Raw genomic sequence first — 27,932 nt, forward strand, 5'->3', positions numbered from 1 at the left:
CTACTGCACCAGTTATGTTAATACACAGTGATGCCTTCTTTAGAAAAGGACTTTTAATATTACAAATAATTTACATTTACTTAAAAAATTAAAATATATTATTGATTAAACACTTCAATAATTTATAATTATTACAATTGGTGTACATACTATTTTGATTAATAAATTGGATGTTAATTAATTAATCAACGCGTACATGAAAAACATCCATACATGAAGAGATCTTAAGAAGTACTGAATAATATTAATTTAATAAAGACAAAGGCTGCAGCTAAAATGCATTCCTGAGTGTAATGTTTTCTAGGAAATTAATGAAAGCCGGATGCACGTGGCAATTGGAATGTAACGAGTCTCTTATTGTATTATAACTTATATCTATATGAGGAATTTGTTTCTTATCCAGAGGTTGAATTAAAACCCAGACTACTGAGAAAGTAAAATTGAGCTTCCTATTCATTTTAAAATATTTAATCTAAGTCTGTATTAATATAAAAAAATTTGCTGGTTAAAAAATTGTAACTTTTTTATTTTTCAGCTATTCAGTTGTATCAATTAGAAGAAATCAAACCAGTTGATGAGGTAATTAATGATTATAATGTATGACTTTAATGATGATAGAAACTACTATGTAGTATTTATTTATTTATTTATTTATTTATTCATTGTTCAATCTATTGATAAAATGTCATTAGATTTCTGGCTTTCCATTACCCTGGAGGCCTAAACACATCTGACCTTCCATCAGATATGTATTTATAATTCATCAGTTCTTTACATATTCTTACATGTTTCCAATTCATAACAGAACCTTCAATTCTACAGATAACACATGCAGGGGATGTGAGGATTTTCATCCTGAAAAGATGTTCTGCTGGATAGTCATGATCCATAGTCATCCAGAAGATTGCCACAGATTCCCTTCAAGGGTTTTCAGGAATTGTATTCTCCCCATTAATTAGAGCTATTTACTGTTTACCTTCCATCTGAGTTGTTATATAATTCAGGAACTTTTCTTTAAACGTTCAGTTTATAACATTTTTAATGGAGAGGTAATACAAGCTATGTGTTTTAGTCATTATTATTCAGGTTCTTTGCTTCCATAACGAGGCAGCCTTCTCATTTCCTTCAATTACAGTGTTAGACGGTATCTGTTGAAAGATAACAAACATTAATTTCACCTAATCTACCAACAGACTGCCTTGACATGATTACATGTTTGCTAGAGTCCACCATGTAATCATGTCTTGATTTCAGATATTCTTTACATTATTGGGAAACAAAATCTCTTGGGGGGCAGATTTAGAATCGCAAAACAATACTATTTTCTTGGGAATTTCAGATCTGACCAACAGCTGTTTTATAACAAATTGCTGCTTCCTGCTCTCCATCAAAATGAATTGATGTCATCCTACAGATAAATAAAAACTGAAAACTGAACCATAGATAGCAACTTCAATGCACTCTCATTCCTCTATCAAAGAGCTGTCAGTATAAATATAGGACCATTGGGATTGGGATAGTGATCTTTGGCGTGATGACCTTCAATAGTATCCTATTATGCAGTAATTTAGGACAGCTCCCTTTTTATCATTATTTATAGTAACAGTGTAGTTAAAACTCACAAAAACATGGCAAATGTAGAATCATACAGATGTTTAATTACACATCGCTGTAAACTATATTTTACTTGCATTACTTTACTATTTCTGCAGTGTGAATTTTCAACTTGTAAACATAAAGGTTACGTTTCAATACCTGTTGAATGCTATAACCTGTTGTATAATTATTTTCACCATTACCACTGTTAAATATCCCCTTTTTAGCTTGTAATGAGTTCTGTTGGTTTTGCAGTTCAGGTTAAAATAATGTTCTAGTTTCTGAGTTTAGAAATAATATTTTCAGTAAAATGTAAAAAATAAAATGATAAACTAGAATCTATTTGATAATGACCATGGGAATTGATAATTTAAATAAAGTTAAGAACCTGCTATTGTAGAGGTAGTGTGTTTGTTGTATTAGTTATTGTGGGAGTCAATTGGTTGTTAGTTAATTATTTTGTTCTTGTAGGTGAATCTTCAGTTTCTGCAGAGGTATTTTTTGTGATTGTCTTGATGATGATTAAATGAAAACAGGATGGAATTTCCCTCTTGTGTTTAGAATAAAAAATTATATTGTATCAATTTAAATTTGTGAATGTAATGTTAGGCTCCTGAGTTCAGTATATGGCCTTGTAAGTATTAAAGTAATCACTTTAATACTGTTTGCTTATTTATTTTTACCAGAAGCTATGTTTGCATTTATTATAATATATTTTGTGGGAACAGTGTGATATTATGTTTTACTTAAAACGTAAAATGTAGTGCTATGTATCTATATAGTACTTTACAGCTTTTTATAAAGCAGTGGTTTTAAACGTTTGTAGAATTATTATTATGAGCTGATTTTTAAAAATGTAAAAATAATTGTTAAAAATTATGAATTGGAACATTTATATTTTTTCTTAGTTTATATGGAAGTAATCAAGCAGAATGTTTATAATTATTGCTTTGTGCAACCACAGGTAAAGAAGTTCATAAAATAATGGATTATATTTTCAAAGTTCGTTATGGAACTATTTCATAAAAATTCTTTTATCATAAAGTACAAATATTTACTTAAAATTTATAAAATAAATTAATAACCCTGTTTTAGGAGGATAAGTGTGTAGACCAGGAGAATAACACCGATGCAGTGTTAATAGAGACAATAGTGCGAGCATTCTGTTGGGCTCAGTGGGATGCAATTCATCAGTCACTTTATTTTATTCATTACCGTAAGCCTCCACCAGTACCAGTTGAAGGAGAAGTGCAAGATGATGAAACCGAACTTGCTCCAACTCTTTCTGCTTTACAATTTCATGATGATATGCCACACGAGACTGTAGTAAGTGTTTTTATAAATATTTGTTAACACTTGAAATCTAGCTTATCTTTTCTTTATTTTTATAAGAGTCCTAGACTCTGCAATTTTCTTCTTAGAATATAGATTATTGTGACATGTATTGTTCAGTTAAGTTCAAATTTGGAATGCATTCATTCATGATGTAGGATTCTATCAACAGTCATCATATATCTTATTTTTCGATTCAAGTATGATGTAATATCTGTGCATAGTCAGTTTGTTTTATAATTAAATTGTGTATGTTAAATTAATTCATAAAGGACATTGCAGAGCATAGGCCTTCTAAACATTGTACTTATTTTTGTGTTGTGAAAATAAATATCAATTTTACAGTATGTTTTTTACATTCATTTAAAGAATCAGGATTTGGTACAATGTATTAGCCATGTAAATAAGCATGCCAAAAATTGTACATAAAAATTATTCCTCCGGGCTGGATAGCTAAATTCAGTGTCGAGTTATATTTCTTTAAAGTGATGTGATATTTTGTGAAGATACAAATTATTAGTTAAGGACATTCCATTGCTTAAAGCCACATGGATTACATAACAACTCATCCTTATTTTTTTTTTCAATATTTGTTATTATTATTATTATTCAATTTTATATAATTGTAATCATAAATGATGATAAATAATTCAATATACTTACAGACAGCTTCGACTGCATTAAAGAGTAAACATACTGTCATTAAATTCTCAATCATTAGGAAACAAACATATGTTAATAATTTTGACAATCCAATTGATGATGGCTACTCTTTGAAAATAAATCTGATAAATCTCCATGAATTACCCCAAAAATATGATGTTATTCAATTACAAAATGAGGAACTGAATTCTCATGAAAATGTTTCAGATAACAGAATTCAAATTGAAGATAATTTATGCAATATAGAATGTAGACTAAACACATTAATTAATAATTTTTTAATTCAAATACAAATCAAAATATAAGTCTCAATACAATTAATCAGATTCAATTACCACCCATTACATTGCCATCTTTTGATAGAAATATTCTTGAATGGTAACATTATTTTAGTATATTCAATGATTTGGTACATTCCGGAAGTAATTTATGTGATATTTAAAAACCCCCATTATTTCTGTACTATGCTCGAGGGAACAGCATCTAATATAATTAAAAATTTATCTATTACCAATAGAAAACTACTAATAGTAATTAATATATTAAAAAATAGTTTTAACAATAAATTACTCATCATTCTGATAATATTCTAAAAATTTATTCAGTGGAAAAAGAATCTTTATCTAGCATTTCTCATTTTATTTACTGAATTACTTCAACCGTAAATTCACTTAAGACCATGAATTTACCAGTGGATGTCTTTGAACTTTTTTCCATGCAATTGTTAATTTCCAAACTAGATCCTATCATAGCTAAGCAATGGAAGAAGAGATTGCTTGTCACAAATTTTGAAATTTTTGTCACTAATTTAGAAATTAGTTGATTTTCTTGAAGCTAGAAGACAATTAATGAAAAATGTGGTTGATAAAATGGAACCTAACATTATATCTCATTCATCAGCTATTACTTTACATATGTTTGGTACTAAACCAATCAGTAATCAAAACAGCTCACAGTGATATTTTAGTAAAACTTGTAAAAACAATTCACTCAATTATCATGTAAGTTTAAAAGGTATTTTTGTCACATGTTTAAATCAAATCATTACTTATATACATGTAAAAAATTCTTAAACCTATGTATAGACAAACATAAAGAACTTTGACAGCTCTTTTAACAGTTTTCATCCTGGTCATCTTATTAAGGGCTGTCTCAACAAGCATGTGTGTAAAATTTGTTTGAAGATACATCATTCATTAATCCATAAAACATTAATTTTAAAAGTGACTCTAATACACATTGTTCCTTTAAATTGCAGAAAAACAGAAATTGTTCTTTTATCTATTGTGCTATGTAACACTATGGATAAATATGGAAACTGCAGAAAAACTAAATATGGAAATTGCAGAATACGCTTAGATTCTGGTAGTTGGGTAAATTTCTGATCTCCGGTATTAATAATTCTTTTTGTCGATCCAAATATAGCATCAAACTCAAATTAAACTACCATTATGAATACTTCAGCTTCGAAGTTCAGTATGCTGTACTGCCAAACTTAACAGACAATCTTCCAGAAGAGTCTTTCAACAGTAATTTTAACTTATATAAAAATTTATTTTTATCCAATCCAGACTTAACATTTCTTCTAAAATCGACATTTTTCTTGGTCTGAATTTAATATCAGCCATATCAAACCAAATAAATTCACTCAGTAATGCTCAGTATCCAGTCACTCAGGAAACTAGGTTAGGCTACATTCTTGCTGGAATTTTTTTTAACTTAATAAACAACCCATTTCATCATTCTTTGTTCAAAATGACAATTCTAACCTTTTATCCTTCTTGGAGAAATTTTAGGAACTTGAAAAACTTAATTTTTCTAAATGACTGTCAAAGGAAAACTTTTCTTGTGTAAGCTTATTTTTCCGAAAACACATATCTTCCAAACATGGAAGATTTTTCATCGCACTTCTTCAGAAATCAAATGCTATTAAACTTGGTGATTCACTTGGCAATGCCAAACAAAGATTTCTAAATTTGGAATATAGACTTAGTTGTAATTGTACTTTTAAGAATGACTGCTCTGATTTTATTCATGAATACTTAAACTTAGGTCATATGTCTGAACTCAGTTCATATAATTAGTGTATCATTCATTGAAGCAAGATGCAATGATCTAGATGTAAAAAAAAAAATTAAAATTGGGTGGAAGTTATTTGTTGATACAATATGGTTTTCCAATGATTTGGTATTCATCCAAGTGTAATTAATTCCATTGAACGAGACTTCAATGTATCATGGAGCAAAAATGAAAATAGACGTACATTTGGAATTTAATGGAATATTCATTCAGACAAATTAATATTCGAATTTAATAAAAAGGACTAACACACTTATTAAAAAAAAAAATGTCTAACTATCATTGCTGGAATTTATGACTCACTAGGCTTGATTGGGATGATAGTATTCTTATGGCAAACATTTTATGCAACATTGTGGCAAATTAAATGTCATTGGGATGACATCTTACCTGATAATTTATTGTCAGTTTCTATACAATCAGTTAAGATTAGCTAGCAATATTATAATTAATAGATCAATTAAGAAAAACAGTTGCATTAAATCATTTCAAATTCATGAAATTGCTGATTCATCACTCAAGGGTTATGCAAGTTGTGTTTATGTCAGAATCATTTACTCTATTGGAAAAATATCACCTAACTTACTGTGTTCAAAATCTAGAGTTGCACCACTGAAGTAGATTTCTCTATCAAGACTTGAAGGCTTGAGTTACGTGCTTGTTTACTCTTAGCTCATTTGACTCAGTAAATGATATAATATTTTTAAATACTACCATCAATGAAATTTATTTATATTCTGACACTATGATTGCACTGCACTGAATTTAAGGTGAGTTGTCTAAATGGAATGAAAATATTGCTAAGAGGATATCAGAAATTCAACGATTTAACTCTAATGCCATATGGCATCGTATAAATTCAGCTGAGATTGCTGCTGACATTCTATTTGTGATTGCTATCCTGAACGATTTCAAAAATTAGATTCGTAATGGTATGGTCCTCTTCAGTTCTTACAAGATTCATCATTCTGGTCAAATATCAATTTTTTGTCTTCATGAGTTCATTCTATTCAAATATTCTTCGATAATGGAACGAACTTCAGGGCAGCAAATAATACTCTTCATGAATTATTTACACTAGTCAAGTCTAAAATTATTCAATCCAATATTCAGTCTTTTACAACATCACAAGGTATTGATTGGACATTCATTCCAACTTCTTCTCTGCATTTTAGTGGATTTTAGGAAAGTAACATAAAAAGCACTAAATTCTATCTTTGTCGTGTAGTAGGACAAAATATTCTTAACTTTGAAGAATTATACACTGCATTTGCTCAAATCGAAGTTTGTTTACATTTTCATCCTTTATTTACATACATTCTGATTCAAAGAATCCACAACCATTAACACCTGGACATTTTCTTATTGCCTCTGCTATCACTTCAATTCCTGAAGCTGACGTCACTGAAATTCCACTGAAATTATCAATTGTTTGGGCCATCGGCAGTTACTTCAAGAATTTATTTAATTTATTTGGAAAAGGTGGTCGAAGGTTTATCAGTTGCAACAGTGACACAAATGGCAAACTCCTCAAACTAATATCTGGACAGGTGATTCAGTAATAATCTCAAAATGAAAATACTTCTCCTTTACAGTGGAATTATGGTGTAATTGAAAAAAACATATCTTGCATCTGACAGTCTCATACATATCACAGATATTAAACATCCATTGGAATTATTCATAGATCAATTCATAAATTGTGATATTACCAATTTCTGATAACTAACTCAATTCAGTGTTTTGATAAATGGTTTTTCTTTTTTTGGTTTTGTATTACATTCAATGTAATTTTTTTGTTTAATTTAAGATTTGTTCAAAGATTTATTCATTAAAGTTTTAATTATTCAAGTATTTATTCATTCAAGATTTATTTATTCAAAGATTTATTTATTCAGGCATTCACTCATTTAAGTTTTATTCACTACTTTGCTTTAATATAAGACATTTGAACTAAAAATTGATTTTTGTTGAGCAGTATGTTAAGACATGAAATCAAGTTTATTATTTTTTTTCTATTATTGTAAGAGATCTGTGATCTTGTAATTTTCCTCTTTTTCACAATATAAATTGTTGTGATATGTATTGTATTATCTAGTTCAGTTCAGATTAGAATAGTGTAGGATACTATTAACAACCAATTTACCTTATTTTTCAATTCAAGAATGATATAATAGATGACTATACATAGATATGTATAGTCAATCTATTTCATAATTAAAATGTGTATGTTTAGTTAATTCATAAAGGAAATCACAGTCCTTCTAAATATTCTACTTATTTATATGTTGTGGAAATAAATATCTCTTAATTTTAAAATATCCTTTTTACATTCAGAAGCTGGTTAAAGAACCAACATTTGGTATTATACATTACCCACGCATTGCAAAATTTATACATTATTATAAAGCGTTATAAAATTCATTTTTTTTTTTAGATTTTGTAATTTTTTATAGGAATTTGTGTGTATGTTCATGAGTTATTTGGATTTCATACTGAAATAATTATACAGGTGTAACTCCTAAATTACAGTGGTAGTTATGTTTACAAAATGCATGTTGAAGCAAGTTTGTGTTCAAACAGCTATTACACAAAATGAGTATTGAGTAATGGGTTTGATTCCACTACAAGTTAAACTATAGCATATATCAGAAATTATCACCCGCTGTGCCCTATATTCAACTTATTGGATTGAGTAATGAGTAAAGAGTCTGTACTTGTATCTATCCTTCTACCATTCCTTTAACTTTCATTACTTTTCTTTTTCACATGCTTTCTCATTCTATCTATACCTATATCTACATCTTGGCCTTCTGTCTAACATTCATGTTATTCTACTTTCACTTATTCTCTAACCATGTCCTAATAGCATCCTTATTTCTTTATTCCTTGAGATCCACTACTTCTTCCTTTCATACTTCTGATAAAATAAAGCTCATTTCTTCTGTTAGGATCTTGTATTCTCACTCAAAAGAGTGGTACGTGTTTTTCCACTGTACATTAATATTTTAACAAGTTTATCCCTTACTCTGTATCGGTAATCTTTAAGAAGCATTTAATTGCCACTTCTCAGTCCTCTTTAAGCGTAGATACAAGTTGATGTTGCACTCTTTGTTTATCAGAGATATATATTATCTCACTCCTAAACCCCCCCCACACACAAACACACTTACACATAATAATATGTTTTTTGAAATTTTTGATAATTTATCAAATAAATTTTAGAATGTTAATATGATCATCCAATTATTGAAAGTTACAATTAAAATATTAGCATATGAACTATATTAAATGTAAAGAAAATATAGTTATTATTTTTAGTCAATGAATACTATTTATTATTCTTGGTCACTAGGAAGTATCATTAAATAAAAACTATTTTTGTTCTGGAAAAATATCCTCATCTTTGAAATTTTTTCTCCAGTTCTTCATTTCTGTACACTATTTTCTCCCAAAAGTCCATTCTTTTAAGTGCCAGTTTTTTTCTGCCAAATTCTTATGTGTATTAGTTACCGTTATTGTAGTAGTTTTAGATGGCTTGACATAAGTTTCAAGTCATTACAAAAAAAGCTTTTCTCAAGAATAACAAGCATTCTTCAATGAGCCAAATATTCTATTACAAATGAGCAAAGTAAGGCTATTGCAGTAGAGTTTATGCCTAATTATACTAGTGATATATTCACTTTATTTGCAATGAGGATTAACTTTGGACTTTGATGTAAACATTATTACTTTTAGAGGCAACAACTTTGGCTGGTGTCACTTATAACTTTTTGATGCTTTACATGAATCTCAGGAAGACTAGGATAGATAATGTGAAGCAAAAAATTAATGTATTCCTTACTTTCCTCACTTTGTGTACATTGCCTCAACTCAATAGTGAAATCTCAAATCAATAAGCAGAACTCTTATGTTAACTAGGGTTGCCTATACTTATACAAGTATGATTCTTTGGTCATAATGTTTTGATTTCTGAGCGACTACTAGTCTATTCCATGTTTTATTTTGTTCTTTGCTTTTTTTTCAGTTTCCTGTAAGTGTTGTAAGGTGTTCCATAATGTTATTTTGTTGTTTTCATATACCTCTCTTATTGCTTTTCTCTCATCTTCATTGCTTAGCATGAAGTTGTTATTTCTACCTATATTCCAGTCAGTAAGTAGTTTCTTTTTGCAGTTTCATTACATTTTCTTTTTCCTTTCACATATTCTTTTCTTCACTGCTACCCAAACCTTTGTTTCATTGTTTTAAACTAATAACCTATATATAAAGTATTCTTTCTATCATTCTCCAAGACTGTATAAAAGAAAAAAGATAAGTGTTTTTTCTTTACTATTATCTTATAGTTTATTAAAGAACTTGTTTGTTAAGGTAAATTCCTATTTTTAAATGATGCTCTTTGGTTTTTACAATTTTTCTCTTAATCATGCTGTTTAATTTTAATTTCATAGTGTGCACACCTTTTTTTTCTTAAATAGTCATCTTACATTATAATCTAAGTGAAGATTTACAAAGGCCTAAAAAAATGTTTTTCTTGCAATAATAATAATAGTAGGAAGTTATAAATGCATTATTATTATCTAGGAGGAAGAAGTTAGCTGTTTTGCTATAAATTGTAGTAATAGTGTAAGTGAAGCATATTAATATCAGTTAATTTAATATGTATATAAATAACATTTTATAATGATAATTAACTTATTATGTATAATATGCAGTGTAGTGATGTTTTATTAAAATTTCCTTACTTAACTATACAAAAATTACTTGTGTAATAGCATTTTCCAATAATAAAATTTTTTGTAGTTTGAAGCATGATTATTGTATTTTAAGTATTATAATATCATTAATTAATCTTTATGTGATAACTTAACTAACTTATTTAACTAACTAAAAAAACTGTTAGTTTTTTTTTAGTTAGTTTTCTTAGATAGTGTCATTTACAGGTAAAAGATTTTTACATGCCCAGACTTCCTGAAATCCATCCCTTCTTTACTTTATTAATGTAGTATAATAAAATCTTACAGGATTAAGATTCTGGATTTGGGAGTTTATGTAAAATGGAAGTAAATATTCTCTTTGTATAGTAGCTTAATATTCTTTTTCTGTTTCCTTAAAACAGTTGAATACACCATTAAATCTTCCTGGAATGGTTGGTGAAGAATCTCTTATAGAAGAAGGTCTCTATGAAGATGTTCCAGTACCATTACGAGTTCATGATGGTTTGTTAGATGTAACTGTTGTTTCTGATTCCAAAGGAATCCTCTGTATTTGCCATTACTACCTTTACCAGGTACTTTGTTACAATTTAACTAAATTTAATATGTTAAATAAACACTTTTAAAATATTTAAATTATTCGTTTAAGTTTACCTAGTTATTAATTTTTGTATTAAGATTTTTTTTCTTTAAATTTGTTATTTCGTAGTGAAAGTAAAACTGTCATTAAGAGATAAATGACTCCTAATAGCAGAAAACTTATGATGAAAGTTTTTTAGATGACAGCCCAAAAAGGAATGTAATGATTTAGGGTGTGTAAATGTATGTATGTTTATTCTACCATTGCAGCTCAACAGCTGAACCAATTTAGATGTATGAACCTATGAATCTGTCCTGGAATCCTTACATTAGCGGGATTGTCATTGGCTATATATATATATATATATATATATATATATATATATATACTATATCCTGTGTGTGTGTGTGTGTGTGTGTGTGTGTGTGTGTGTGTGTGTGTGTGTGTGTGTGTGTGTGTGTGTGTGTGTGTGTGTGCGTGTGTGTGTGTGCGTGCGTGTGTGCGCATGCGTGTGTGTGTGCGCGTGAACAGGTTTCTAAAATGGTGGGCTGACTATACTTTTTTGGATTCTACTTGTAAAACTAAACAAAAAATATCCTTAGGAAAAATGGCAATTTCTCCTTTGTTCTCCCCCTGTCTGCCATTTTCTTATTTTTATATAAAAATTTATATCTCAAGTTCGGATAAACAAATCACATTAATATTTGGTAAGTGTCTTGGTAATAAAGTTTTAAAGTAGAAAAATTCAGGAATTAAATACCTTTGCAAATTACAAAATGGTGGTCATGTTTATTTTTCAATTCGTTATATCTCCATAAATATTAATTTTATTAAAATTTATATAATTGCTAAAATATTAAACCTTTTATTTTGAACAAAATGACATTTTATTTTTTAAAAGCGGTTAACAAATAGCCTAATTGTGGTAGAAAATTTATATAATTTTATGTCTGTTTTCATGTCATCCACTTTACATTCTATTGATTAAATATTAATTGTTTTTATTTATTGTTAATTCCAATATTGTAAATTAGTATCAGATTAAGTAATAATTTTTTCACAATAATAGACCTAATAATTAAAAAATAAAACAACTACCTGTGATAATCTTACGTTAATTATTGTAGAACATTAGATGCAATTAAATTGTTAACAATTGTTAAAAGTTAACAGAGATGTTAAAAGTGTTCACCATTAGAAATTACACAAGTCTCCAGTCTTTTACTGAGAGATTGTCTTAACCGTTCAAAAATTCCAGGAGTATTCCTAATTTCTTGAAATTCATTTTGGACCCTTTGTTGAAGATCCTCAATGTAGTTGAATAAACAATAATATATTTCAAATGGCCCCACAAGTAGAAGTCAAGAGGGTTTAATTCAGGCGATTGAGTAGTCAGGGCACTGGCCCTGTGCGGCCTATCCATTTTTCATGGAAAGTTTCATACAGGAAATCTGATACAAACTGACTGAAATGTGCTGGAGCTCCATCGTGGTGAAACCACATATTTCCTCTTAATTGTAGAAGTAGGTTTTCCAAAAAAAATTGAAGATTTTAGGTTAAATGAGCAAGATAATTTTCTCCATTTAAACCAGAGGTTCCCAAACTTATTTTTCTCATAGACCACTTTCAAAATTTTGCTGGTTCCGGTGGACCCCCTGCAGCTACATTTCTGCCATATTTCCAGACGACAGAAAATGTGAAGATTAGATCTAACTATGAAAATTTGCGTTACGGCGGAGTTCCACGAACTAACAGCTTCCGAAAAAAAAGTGAGAATTGATTGGTTAATTTTTGATCGACTGTGCTGTGAGTGGATGTCAAAAAAGTAAAGTTGGCCAATCAAAAAAAATGCTTCCATCCAACTTTACATTTTTGACATCTACTCACAGCACATGAAAGCAATTAATTCTCACTTATTTTATTTAGAAAACTTCCCATTCAGAGTGGTAAAAAGCAAACTAAAAATAATAAGCAACATTTTAGTTCTTCACTACGCCAACATAGACCTCCATCGAGTCTCCCGTGGACCCCTGGGGGTCCACCTGGACCACTTTGGGAATCAATGATTTAAACGATTTGGTAGAACGACAGGACCAAAAAGATAGTCATTAAAAATACCTGCCCATATTTTCAGGGAAAATCTTTGTTGATGGGTACTTTGGAAGGTACCATGAGAATTCTTGTTGCTCCAGGTACACTGGTTGTGATCGTTTTGAACACCATTCTTGTTGAAGAAAGCTTCATTTTTACATTGTTAACATGATCAACAGTAGTAGTCGCTGTATAAAATTATTCAAAAGTGAAAAATTAATATCAATTATTTTATTATTTTTTAATTATTAGGTCTATTACTTAATCTAATACTAATTTACAATATTAGAATTAACAATAAATAAAAACAATATTTAATCAAATAGAACTTAAAGTGGAGGACATGAAAACAAACATAAAATTACATCAATTTTCTTCCATAATTAGGCTATTTGTTAACTGATCTTAAAAAATAAAATTGTTCAAAATAAAAGGCTTAATATTTTAGCAATTACATAAATTTTAATAAAACTAATACTTACAGAGATATAACGGATTGAAGAATAAACATGGACGCCACTTTTTAAATTTGCCAAGGTATCTAATTCCTGATTTTTTTCTACTTTAAAACTTTATTACCAAGACGCTTTCCAAATATTAATGTGATTTGTTTATTCGAACTGGAGATTTAAATTTGTATATAAAAATAACAAAATGGCAGTCCGGAGGAGAACAAAGGAGAAATTGCCATTTTTCCTAAGGATATTTTTTGTTTAGTTTTACAAGTAAAATCTGAAAAAGTATAGCCAGCCCACCATTTTATAAACACTTTGTATTTATACACAAGGGTTGTCTGAAAATTTTTGAGCCTCAACATGAAGATGGCAGCACTTGTCAACAAAACATAGGGAATATATTCGCACATGCGTTGAAAGGTATTCGCTAAAATTTCAGCCATTTTGGATGCTCAGTTGTTGTTTATAATAGTTTGAGTAAGTCAGTGTGAGTGTTTTTGTGAAAATGGAAAAAATCGAATATTGTGCCGTGATTAATTACTTGCATTTGAAAGGCAATATGCCTCTGCAAATTAAAACCAAGTTGGGGCTGTTTACGGGGACTCTGTCCCATCATTTTCCACCGTGAAAAGATGGGCAGCTGAATTTAAACATGGTTGTACCAGCTTGGTTGATTATGAGTGTTTGGGATGGCCAAAAACTGCAACCACTTTTTGAATAACTGTGCCTAAATGCACCTTCCAGTATTCAGAACTTATGTCGTTGGATCATTAACATCTTTCAATAAATACCTTGTTAGTATGATCATACCTTGTTATATGTCATTTATAACAGGTTTAGATACATTTCATTTATTTTAATATTGTTTATTAGTAACTTATTTCACATTGTTGTAGTTAATGCTCATATAAATTAACTGTTATTACATTGTTAATGTACATATACATTATTTATATTTTAAGAAGTATTATATTAAAGTATTTTGTTTAGATTCACATTTAAGTTACATCTTTAACTGAATTGAATTGAGTATTAATACATCTTTAAAAACTGAATTAATTAACAATATTATTATAAAGACAAAAATGTATTATAAAACAGCTGTTGAACTCAACTTATATTAACATATTCCTTACATAAGTAAGAAGAAAAGAGTTACATAATTTGTTTATCATTAATAAGGAGGACATGGAACTGAACAACCACCACCGATATCATAGAAAAAGTTCATCAAATGGTACTGGATGACCGATGAATTAAGGTTAGAGGGATAGCAGAGGCTATGGGCATATTGAAAGAATATGTTTGTCATATATTAACTGAAGAATTGGATATGCATAAGCTATTTGCATGTTCAATGCTGTGTTTGCTCACTTTGAACCAAAAACTCATTCAGATGAATATTTGCAAGGCCCTGCTAGAGCAGTTTAAGCAAAACGAATGATATTTTGCGATTCATAACTGTAGATAAAACATGGATCCATCATTACACTCCTGAGACGAAACAACAGACAAAACAGTAGACTGCATAGGGTGAATCTGGTCCAAAAAAAGGGAAGACGGGATGGAACTGTCTTCCCTTTTTTTGGACCAGATTTTTGGGACTATTTTTTGGGATAGTAACGGAATTTTGTTTATCTATTATCTTCAAATAGGAAAAACAATAACGGGGCAGTATTATGCATCATTACTTGACAAGCTGAAGGCAGAAATTGCAAAAAAACAACTACAGTTGAAGAAGAAAGTGCTTTTCTATCAGGACAATGCTCCTGCTCACACTCGACAGTCGCCATGGCTAAAATTCTCGAATTGCACTTTGAATTGGTTAACTTTTCACTGTATTCACCAGATCTGGCCCCAAGCGACTTTTCTTGTTTCCTAACCTTAAAGTTTCACTTGGAGGAAAGAGATTTTCATCGGATGAGGAGGTTATCATTTCATATGTAAATGCCTATTTTGCAGAGAAAGATGCCAGCTACTATTTGGAAGGATTAAAAAGGTTAGAGCATCACTGTAAAAAGTGTATCGACTTGAAAGGAGACTTTGTTGAAAAATAAAACTATATTTGACAGAAAAAATACGTCTTTCTATATTAGACTAAAAAACTTTTCAGACAACCCTTATATATATATATTGTGATAAATTAAATAAATTTGGAAAAAATTATACTTTATACTAATACTGTAAACAAAATCTTCATCCACATGCTCTTTAATTTTCCCACATTAAAGAGCAATTTCTTTTTGGCAGTTTTAATTTTTAATATTTATCTCTTGTTCCATGATAAACATGAATCACATTGCATAAGTGTATTTGCATGGAATGAAGTTAAATAATAAATAATGAATGAAAACAAATTGTAGCAAGAAATCAACATTTTCGTTTATTAGTTTATTGTATAATATATACAAAAAAGTATTTGAATTACAAATGGAATTAATGAATAAAATAAATGGTTACAGAAATAATGCCATATAAAAATAAATAGTAAAAATAGATTAACAAAGAATGTAACAACAACAATAATAATAATAAAAGATAATAATTATAATACTTTGACACTACATATGTGCACACATGCACACAACACACATGTGCATGTGTGTATGTGCGCACTTGCTTGCACATTTATTGGTGTTAATAAGTCAATTCCCTAACAAAGTATTAAAACAGAACTAAATATAGAAAGATATTTTAGTTTATGATCCAGCAATTAAAACTCGCAAAATAAAAAGTAGTTAATACTTTATTTGTAATTATTATACTTGATTAAAAAAACAAAAAAAAGCAGTCATGGAAAAAAGAAAGAAAAAACTGTATTCAGTTGTATAGTAAGAGTTGTTTTATTTAGTTATTTTATGGTTTAAGTTTCTTGAATTAGTGTCACCAACATAACAGTTAATATTATACCAATCCTCAAAATCAGAAGTATGGTGTCAATATACTACTTCATACATAGATCTAGTTCAAAATGAACTAAATGTGTTAACTAAAAGTAAATCTGTGTGTGTTAAGACATATACCTCAATGTGTGTGGTAACACACATTGTTGATGTCATTAGTTGATCAGTAATCATATTAACCACTTATCAACCCACATGTTGGTTATTAAATTTTTAATAACAATTATTTTATTTATTATATTTAAAACAGTTTAGTTAGTTACTTCATTTATTTATTTATTTTTTTTTTTTTTACAAAATAGTCTTTTTGAAGTTTATTTCTTGTAGTAGTTTAATTTCATGGGATTAAATTTCAGATCTGTAACCGGAACTCAAGGAAGTTGTAAATACATTATTATTATCTAGGAGAAAGAAGTTAGCTGTTTTGCTATAAATGTTAGTAATATTTTAAGTAAAGCATATTAATATCAGTTAATTTAATATATATGTAAATAACATTTAGTAATGATAATTAATTTATTGTATATATTATGCAATATGGTGATTTTTTATTAAAATGTCCTTACTAACTACACAACAATTATTTGTTGTGTATTTTCTAATAATACAATTTTTATGTAGTTTGACACATTATTACTGTATCTTAAGTATCATAATATCATTAATTAATTATAGATAATATTGCTTTTATATTGTAATAATATAATATTAGTATAATTATGAGTCTTTATCTGATTATGTGATTTTGTTTTGTCGTAACTTTATGTTTAATAATATGTGGTAGTTGCTTAAAATTAAAAAAAAAATTGTTTTTGATAGCTTATGAAAATAATATTCATTTTTAAATGTATATTTTCGACACAGACAAATAAATGAAAGTATAAAATTGAACATTAAGTAAATAAAACTTTAAATATTAAACTTTTAAAATAAGTTTAGTAAAAAGTAAAGAAATTCTAATTTTTCAGAACTTTAAATTAAAAATTTTTTAGCTTGCAATGATTGAATTGAAAAAAAATAAGATTAAAAATTGATTGCATAACATGACCAGTGTAGCGTGGTCATAACTGGGAAAGTTATGCAATTCATTGCCAGCTCTTTTTTTTGAGTTTTGATGAAAAGGAATACAGAGAAATATATAAAGATTTTGTAAGTCTTTGGAATGCAAGAATGTTGATGGGTTTTTTACCGTAGTTTTCAAATTAATTTTCTTGAATTTGTATGTGAAAATACTGTTAGTATCACATTGGCATTACATTATTTATCATTATACTGTAAAAGTAAAATATCCAACAATTGTGATGACAGACAAAGCAAAAAATCTTTAATTCGTGTGTAGAAAATTTGAATTTTCTGTTAAGTTTTTCCACTTAAGTTATCTGAGAAAAACAGGACTACCAGAGGAACTCTCTACAAAGTAAAATAAGTACCAATTGAATTGGTCCAGTTTATGAAAGTGAAACTTGAACATAACATAAAATAAAAAAACATAACCTAAAATTTATAGGCAATTTCTTTAGTCAGTTACAAATTAAAATAATATTAAGCTAACTGTTGAGATTAACTATCATAAACAATAAATAATTTAACTGCACCTTTTCTATTTCCTTTCTGAATGTCATCATAAAATTTAAAAAGTTTACTTAAAGAAAATGTTTCTAAGGCAATAAGTTAAGGCTGTACCGCATTATTTTGGCTAGGTTTTCAATCTGTTATTTTTTATTACTATTTTATAATCATATTTCGATTTTGATCTTATTTCTACAATATTTTAACCTCCAATCAAGAGGTACAAAGATCAGTTTAGTTTTTCAATAAAAATTAGATCTCAAATAATTGTTTGTTTTTATTAGATTCTCTAAATTCTTTTACTCTTCAACTTGTTAAAAATTTTCAGAAATCAAGTTTTCTTTTATGTGCATTTCTGAATTTGTCTTTTTTTAGGATTTTCACATTTTTGTACTAGAGAAAGAAAGAAAGATATATTGATTTATGGTTGATATTGATTTATGCTGATTGAATTATAATAATAATGCCAAACTAATGGTCTTTTTTTTAAATATATGAATAATATGTATTCTATTAATATTTGGCATGTGGCTTCATTTACTAATATACTTTATTTTACTTTTTCTGTTGTCTTACTCATACTAATATATTTTATTTTGTTTGTTGAATGACATGACAAAATGTGATAATATTTTTAAATTATTAAAATTGTATTTCATTCTCTTAAAAATGACGTGGATAAGACACTGGACAGACTGACACAAATTCACTCATAGACTCTAAGATAAAAAGTCACATTCAGTTCAATAGCAATAGAATTTTGTAAGTCACTTCATACAGACAGAATACAAGACATTAACCACATCATGAAAACTTAATACAAAGCATATGTAAGTTCAGATTCTTAACATGCTGGTACAGTATGACATTTACAGTCATACTAAGTTTGACAAGAAAAACCAAATACATCATATATCAAAAATATTTTTCAACTAAACCTAAAAGAGCTTCCTAATCATTTTTAAAGCAGGCTCCATTCACAATTGTACCACTACTAACTCCATTGATGGAACTGCATAGACAGTTCCAAATGCTTTTTGGCAGAACAAAAGAGCAATTTCCATATAATTTGAAATTTTGAGGTTTTTATGTAAATTTACTTATTATGGATTATAACTTGTTTGTGGAACTTGTTTCTTTTTCTTAAAATATTGTAGGAGTGTGCTGTGAATATTGTTCATTAATCTACTATAAAGAAATTGTTGATGTGTAGAATTCTTTTATATTAAAAATTTAATATAATTTTTTTATAATCAAATTTTATACACAAGATTAAATTTGAATTACCTTTTACTTTCATTTAATTTACTATATTTATTTTCAGCCAGTACAACCACCTGCATCAGATATGTTATGTGATAGTCAAACAGTTCATTTTGCATACTCTGTTACTTTATTACATCATGGTCAAGTAGTTCATTGTGTTATGCCTGGTGTACCATTCTCACAAGCCTCTACTCTTCGACCTACTTTCACTATGCAGGGAGGTAAGTTTAGTAGTTTTTTTATTAGAAGGTTCCATTATTTTTTGAGCATTTATAGTATGCAATATTGATTTTTTAATTTATTTGGTTTTTGTTTTTTAATCTTTGTATGTGTGTTTCATTTAATTGAGTATGTTATAAATTATTTTGATATGTAATGATAATGTTTCTGAATTAATTATATTATGAAACATACTGCAGTATTATGGATTATAATGTATTAAAACACTCATAGTAACACATAAATATTTTCTCTGATTTTCTTAAATAAAATTGCATCAACAATTTTTTTTTAAATTTTTAAATGCTGATGCCAGCTGAGGCTTATTATGTAATTCACACAATAAGTTTATAATGCAGTATTTATCTTGTAGTTTAATTTGGTATGTAAATGATGGTGTGAGATTTAGTGTCAAGGGGTGATTGATGCCACCCCAATATTTTTTAACATTTATAGTATATTTCAGTGAATCTATGTAAATGAATGAATGGAACAGCTTTATTTATTTACTCACTCGTTGCTGATTCTCCTTCCCTTAAAAACTAAAAAGCTGATTGATATTTGGCACAGTTATTTGCAGCAGGTTTTTAGAAAAAGTAAACAAAAATTATTTTTGATAAAGTGATTTTAAATTGCTTTTCTGATCCAGTTGGTGTATTTTGTTTGTAATTAAAGTTGAGTTTCTCAAATTTATTTAATTTTAATAGACAGTTATTTATATCAATTTTCTCAGAATTAACTTCTCTATAAAGTTAACTAGAAATTTTTATTTGTTTATTACTGATAAACTAACAAAGTTATTTTACTCCAAACTTAAAAAAGTGTATTTTCCGACAAAGCATTTTTGTGTTTTACCCCATTTTTCTTAAAACCTAAGTGAGGTAGAGGTCTGAGGCCACTTTTATTCAATTTTTTAGAACAAAAACCTTAAAGAAAAACCAAATTTAGCCCTCAGTTTATTTCTCAATTTTAATAGCGTTTAATTTCACCTGAGAGTCTGTTAAAAAGAATCTGTTAAAAAGAGAATTATTATTTTTTAAATCCTTTTTTGAAATTAGTGTATAACAGTCTGTATGAACTACAGTAATTTAGTTCTTGTATTTAATGTTGTGATTTAAGCTGAATTGCCTTTAGTTGAAACTTAGTGATAAATATTCACTGTGATGCTATTAAAGTGCAGTCAGAAGAACTTTTTTCTAACTGACAGATTATGCAAAAGTAAGTTAGTACAGTGATGCATAAGTTAATTAATCATCAAAGTTAAGCAGTGTTGGGATTAATTTTCATTTTTGGATTGGTGATTGCAAGTTGTTGGATAGTTGTTCTTATGCCAGTAGAAACATTGAAAATAAAAATTTATTTAACTTCTAAAAGTAAAAGTTCAGTTCTGTTTTATTTATTTATTTTTATTTGAGGTTAATAAATTTTTTATAGAGAGGTTAATTTTTTATTCATTATAGAGATTGCAGGCACATTTTTCTGGTCACCAAATCATTGGGTCTGGATTCTTTTGGATTACAATGTGCATATATATTATATATAAAACATACATTTGCCTTACATATGTGGTATGGCTTGATATGTTTTACTTTATATCAGCTTTTGCATTTCAGTTACAATTATTTACTATAAAATTTGAGAGTTGAATTATAAAAAAGTGTATAACATAAAGCATTCATATTGTTAGTTGAATATACTCACTTGTGTACATGTCATACAAATGTTTCTTGAGCACAAGTAGAGCTGCTGTATTCATTTCAAACAAAATTTCATATCTTTCAAATTCAATATGTGATGTGGACAGTTAGTCAGCTAATGATCCATACAGATCTGCACTTGTTTTTATGTTTACATCCTCATTCTGCAGCTTGGTTTACATCTGAGGATGTAGCATTATCATTCTTGGCTTACTCTATGAAAATTTGCAGAATCTCATTCAAAGAATTCGACATAATAATGAATTCTAGCTCTTGCATCTTATTTATAATATCATTTTCTTTTCTTCTAGTGTCTCCCTTTTGTGGCAGGTCTTCAGCTATACATTTCTAAAATTTGAAGGAAAAATGTCAAAATTGCTGTTATTTCCAGTAGAGACATTTTCATTTCCAGTACAACTTCTCTGATGAGGAGTCTTACTCTTTAAGATTTTGGGGTTGACATCCCCTTGGCCATAGCCTATGCAGCTTTTCTTATTACTATACTCAGAGCTGCTAAACGCTTTACACTATACACATACACTACACCAGTTACAACATATACCTTATACCCTTACACAATTAACAACATCCTACACTCTTTCTTCTTACGTTTGCACTTGCTGGTGTTGCAACACCTTGTTCACAACACCGCAGGTGTTGCAAAACTGTAACCCAAGGTGGAAACAATTGTGCCAGTGGGTGTATGGCTCTACATAGTAAATCTTAAATGATGTTCTCTGGGCACCAGGTTGAACCCAATTGTATGAAGCTCTAGCTGCAGTACACGCACACTCTACTGGAGTAGTCTGTTATATCGCCAGTACTCGTGGAAACCATATCTCAACCCTAATGAATATTCCTGTAGTGGTTATTGTCCACCTAAAAAAACGAACAAACCTGAGAGTTGTAAGAGACTTGTAGTTAATGATGATCCAAATCTATCTTCTGTTTCTCCAAAAGCCAAACCACGTTCAGCTAATGTGCAAATAACAGCTGTGATAAGCCTCAAGACATGTTACCAATAAGTAAACTTTCAGAATTTGTTTTTCCAACAGTTGCCCTGACCCTTCTCCTTGTTTGCTGGTTAATTATCTTATCATAAAGACTCTGTGAGAAGTGCTTTATTCATGTTGGAACAATTACAATATTATTTTATCAGTCACTGAAACCTTCTTTTGTAACAAAATGTGAGAAATTTTTAGACATAAAACGTTAACTAACAAGACAATAAACTGATCCCATTAATGATGAATGTTATAACTAGTTTCTGCTTTATTTCTCACCATTGACTTTTGTCCACAAGAAAAAGTTTCTGTGAGCAGTACCTTATTGGTTTGCCATTACTGAAATGTTGATAAAGATTTGTCAAATGGTCCATTGTGGTATTGACAGTCACTGGGTACATAAGCAGTCAAGTAAGCCACATCAAGAGTGAAATCAAGCCACATCTGTGGATCTTTTGCTATACTTACTTCATCCTTTGTATACTGAATTATCTCACCAACATCACCATGGCCTACTAAACTTTCATTTTCAAAAATTATTTCAATTTCAAAATGTTTTGTAAAGCAACTTATATTAAAATTTGCAATAGAGGTATCAGGCATTTGCAGTAGAGATTGACAGGCAAAGTGAGGCCAGTAGTGAGATGTCCTAGATGAATTTGCTTGTGACATCTCGATGATATCAACAGCATCATATTTTGATTTTGAATTGATCAAAGTGATATTTGTATCTTCTTCTGATGACTGAGATTGGTTCTAATCCGGGATTAATGTATCATATGGAACTTGTTCAAAAAAATCAGTCAGCTTTGCAGTCTTGGACTCTTACTTTCAACATTATCTTTTGTTACTTTTTTTTTTGGTGGTTTTCACTTTTATGCACAACTGAACATGTTTCAATTTGGTTCTTAGAACTGTTAAATACATAATTAAAAAGATTATTTTATTTGAATATTAGGTAAAAATCAACACAGTTGATCAACACATATCACAAGCAGGATCATATGAACAATTGAATCCTTGGCTTACAGCTGAATTATGTGCTTTCATGCTTTAATTAATTTTTATTTTACCAGAGTCACACTTCTGTGATAGCTAAGTCTTTTACTGGAGGTGCATTTCTGTGACAACATGTAATTTATTTTATATTTGCTTCTAGAGAAACTGTGAGTTACTGGCCTGATGAAAGAGTGTGTAGGGAGGCTTTTGAAGAAAGTCAGTTCTATAAATGTTAGAGTTATTGACTGATACAGGCATGTGTGCCTAATCCTTAATGAAGAAGAAGAAGAAATATATGTTTTATTACATATTTTTTTTTAAATTTTATCATTCTCTGTACTTATTTCTGAATATCATTCCCAAAACAGAAATTTAACATTGTAGTGTATCATTTATTCATTAATTTTCTTTTAATACTATTAATTGTTTCTATTTGGTTAATTTTGTTCATGGTATAACTAAACTGAAATGAATGTTAAATTTTATTTCAGATCAGCATTTGCTTGTTTACACTCCAGGATTGTTTGTTCATTTACTTGACATTGGCCCAAATCATGAACCATGTTGTCATATTGCCTTAAGCAGTATGAGTGATGTTGCACCATTATCATCATCTTCATCATCTCGTTTAGTAAAACTACTGTCAAATTCATCATTTTATTCTGAACAGTCTTCTATCAATAATTTATTATTAAACATGACAACAATGGATGTTATTACACTTCATGTTACTTCAGAACATCTTGTTAAAGCATTTAAATGTGAAGATGCGATTCTTGAAAATAAATTATCCATACTACATTATTTTTTAATACATGTTGGAGATACTAATCTTCTGACTGAGGTAACCTTTAACTTTATTTTAATTATGTTTTAGGACTAAGTTTTTTTCTATTTGTATGTATAACTCTTTGCTTGAAAGTTAATATAATTTTTATTGAATTCTAAAATATTTGATTCCATCTATCTCATTTAATTTATATCAAATTTGATTCAATTATACTGCTTAAGAAAATATTATTAGTGAGTTGTTGATAACATCAAATTTGTGTTGATTGCTCTTGATAAACAAAATGTGATTAAAACCTGTAGTATGGCTTTTGTGGTTTGAATTCACAATGAATAATTAAGAGAAATGAACACTATTGCTGTTCATGTCAAAGCTGGTTTCGACACATTAATTACTTATTAAGAGTCATTATTTCTTTTAATTTTTATGATATTATCTTGTTTATTTCGTTATACAAATATTTTTCTTTAAATTACTGAAAAAAAATTTTTTAATTCTAGTTAGAAAGGTAAGTAACGGTTGAATATTTCAACTAGTATTCTTTAATTTTGTTTGTACGAGGTTGTTATTATCGTACAACCTGATAATTCACACATTTAAAAATAGAAGGTAGTTTATTTATAAATTGTAAACAAATTTCAGTAATTTCCCTATTTATAAGGAAATTTCTCTGCAAGCAATGAATACAGAAAACATCACTTGCAATTTGTAATACAGTAGCCTTTAGATACATTGACAGTAATGTCTTTCATAAAGGTTTCTAAGAATATCATATCTAACCAATTTCCAATTTTAACTTACCAATTTCCAGGCACTGTTTGGCTGTCACCAATTTCTTCTATATTTATAATGATCCAAAACACTTCTTCTAGTTTCAGTCTTTCTTTCAGGTTCTCCAAATAACATGTTTCAATTATTATCTTTACAGATCAGTTTTTAAATGCTTCTATTGTATTATTTTTAGATAGTCACAAAAAGTTGACGTTCCAGTCTTATAGATGAGTTTTGCCTTACAAGAATCAAATAAGAAAAATCGGCATTGTTTAATTATTTATTTAAAAAAATAAATAATATAATATTAAATATATAATATAATATAATATAATAAATAATATGTATATTATAAAATAACTTACTAATATAATGGATTTTACCTTGGAGCTCCAAGAATTTATGTACTTTCTAAGATTAATTGTTCTGTGAAAAATGGGTTTTGGTGTACTGGGTCTAAGCAGAGAAATACAAGCCCTACTTCTTTCTCAGAGGTAATAATGTCAGTTTTGAAAGAAATTATGAATTTTCTTCATTATTGTAGCCTTATGAATATTTATTTGTGAATAAAAGAAATTAGCATTACAACCATGGTAGTCAACCGTGCTGATTTAGCTTTTTGCAGGAACCAGATAATTTGTTAGAGATTGTAATTCTCTTCAATATATGTTGGGTTCCTTAACTAAAAATATTTTGGACCACGTAATATGAGATAAAATCACTTCTGAAACTGGCAGTGCTATTTTCAACATAAAAGCATCCTATGCTAACCTTATTAAGAAAAATGAATTCTTTGCTGAATCAAACATACTGTCGCACATAAGCATGCCAAATGCACTGTAATCAGTTCTATCTTCACTCTGTTCATCACAAAGAATATATGTATAGTAAACATCATCATTATTCTTAGAGAAATATAAATCTATAAGAAATAGACTTAGTTATAAATCATTGATTTAGATCTGTATGAAGTGGAGGATTGTATCCTCATTCACCTCATGAATTTTAATTCTTTTGAAGTCTTTAGAAACAAAGCTGTTTCTAAAGACTTAGAAACAGCTTGTTTCTTATTTATACGTTTTTATTTATAAGCAAACCTGTGCAACTGATTAATCAAATTATTTTTCATGAAAATTATTGATTAGTCAAATTCCTGTATTTCTTTTTCTAAACAACTTTTTTCATCATGAATAATGTTTTTCAGGAAAACTTATAAAACGCAATACATTTTTAGTCTGTGTCAGTGAAATGCAATGAAATGGTCATGACCATGTTTGTTATATTTTGTATTTAAATTTTTCCTCTTGCTTATGTAAAATTATATAATTTCTATTATTACTAAATTGTGGAGTTTTCTATTTTTGGAAGTACAGTGCTTTTCAATTAGTATAATGCTAATACAATTTTGTACTCATGACAGTCAAAAAGATTTTTTTTTTTTTACTAGCTACAGTCTCTAATTTTATTAAAAAAAATATCTCTATGCACTTTTATGTATTTTTTTCTTTTTTTTTATAAAAACATTTGAGCATACATATATGTTTTCTAAAATATGTGCTCAGTGATTCACTTTTGACCAAAACATAGAAAAGAAGTAAATAAAATCTTTGGTTGAAACAGATTTGCACAGAGACCAATAAAGGGTGCAACTTTTATGTACATCAGAGTAATTTTTTACAGACAGATATATACAGTATTCAACTGTATTAAAGGTAGCTGGTGTTTAAAACCACTAATAATTTAAGTAATTTGATATTTTACTGTTTCATTGATGTGTTGTAGTTGCTGATACCACTGGCTAAAAACTGTACAGATTTGAATTTACCAAAGCTCATGCAGGAAGTATTGGTTGGTTCTGCATATGCATCTACTTTAAGAGGTTTACCTACCGATGCTGTTCCGTTATTAGATCTTTTACCTTTAACTACAGTTAGTCCAAGCACAACTATGCAAATAAAGGTCTGTGTATTTACACAAAGTTTTCATTACTTTTAATTAATTATTTGTTTAAGTTAACTGTAAAATGCCTGATTGTTAGAGATAGTTAACATTAAAGTCTATTCATAAGAAAAATGCTGCAGTTAAATATTAGATTGGTATTAAACATTTTTTTTCTCTTATACAGTATCTTAGGTTGTGGGCAGGGAGTAAAGAATATCAATCTATTCTATCCTATTACCACATCTATCCTATCTATCTATCCTATTACCTTTTTAACTTTATCTAGCCATGTTTCCCTTGTCTGGCTTCCAGTTCCGTTTCATTTGCCTTCTAGTTCAATATTTTGGATTTGTAAATCTTAACTATCATTTCATTTTCATCTTTAACCAAAGTTTGAATATGTATGTTTCAATCAATATAATTTAATATTTTACTACACCTTATCAATCAGTTCTATTGTTTTTTCAGTCTTTCATAATTATTCATTAATCTATGACTTTTATGTCATTTTTCAAAAAAAGGTAAATAAGATTTAAATTGATTTGTTATTGAAAGATTGACTGTTGATTTGAGCAGGTTTATGTTTATAATTATATCAATTTAAAACCTTACTTTAAAAAAAAATAATACATTTTTTTAATGTTTTACCTAAATTGTACTATGAGTTTTAGCAGTAGTGTATTAGCATATGCTTAATAAAAATTAGTCATTAAGGATTTACAACTGAAATTTTTTTTAAATAGGAAATTATATTGGTTATTAGATATTGTATTTTGTTTAGGTATCGCCTACTACAAGACTGAGCATGTCATTAAGACAAGAAGATCTTTGGAATCCATCTGTTATGTTATTATCACCTCGTCAACGTTTAATGCCTTACAGAGCAGATATGTGGACAGCACTTTGGGATGTACTTTCAGCTCCCAAAGAATCTAGATTTAGACCTGCTACTGTTGCTGAGAAATTGATGGTTTCACTTGTTTGTTATCAGGTCAGGAATTAACCCTATCAATTTTATTTTTTAAAGCAGTTCCTTGAGACTTCTAAACGAAAATAAGAAAACATATCATGTAATCATGACACATTATCTCCATTACATAATATTATGTTTAGAAAAGACATAAATTGAATATATTGCATCAACAAGTAGAAGTTTGTTTAATGATTATGTAATTACACTTTAATTAATTAATCTTTACTACATTAACTATAAAGAAAGATATAAGCTAAATTTTTATTGAAATAAACTAGAAAGCAAAAACACT

At 28.5% G+C, this 27,932-nt stretch overlaps 1 protein-coding gene across 1 annotated transcript in view; it reads left to right on the plus strand.

The window, feature by feature from the left end:
• pigeon (gamma-secretase activating protein pigeon) overlaps nt 1–27,932 on the plus strand; it is a 78,686-nt gene that overhangs the window by 25,204 nt on the left and 25,550 nt on the right. The window contains exons 5-11 of the mRNA XM_075359874.1: nt 536–579; nt 2,692–2,922; nt 10,787–10,957; nt 19,305–19,467; nt 23,657–24,009; nt 26,509–26,685; nt 27,449–27,658. Coding sequence (XP_075215989.1) covers nt 536–579; nt 2,692–2,922; nt 10,787–10,957; nt 19,305–19,467; nt 23,657–24,009; nt 26,509–26,685; nt 27,449–27,658 — 1,349 coding nt within the window. The remainder of the gene's footprint in view (nt 1–535; nt 580–2,691; nt 2,923–10,786; nt 10,958–19,304; nt 19,468–23,656; nt 24,010–26,508; nt 26,686–27,448; nt 27,659–27,932) is intronic.

The sequence above is a fragment of the Lycorma delicatula genome, chromosome 3 (assembly GCF_047948215.1).
Source record: "Lycorma delicatula isolate Av1 chromosome 3, ASM4794821v1, whole genome shotgun sequence".
NCBI lineage: Eukaryota > Metazoa > Arthropoda > Insecta > Hemiptera > Fulgoridae > Lycorma > Lycorma delicatula.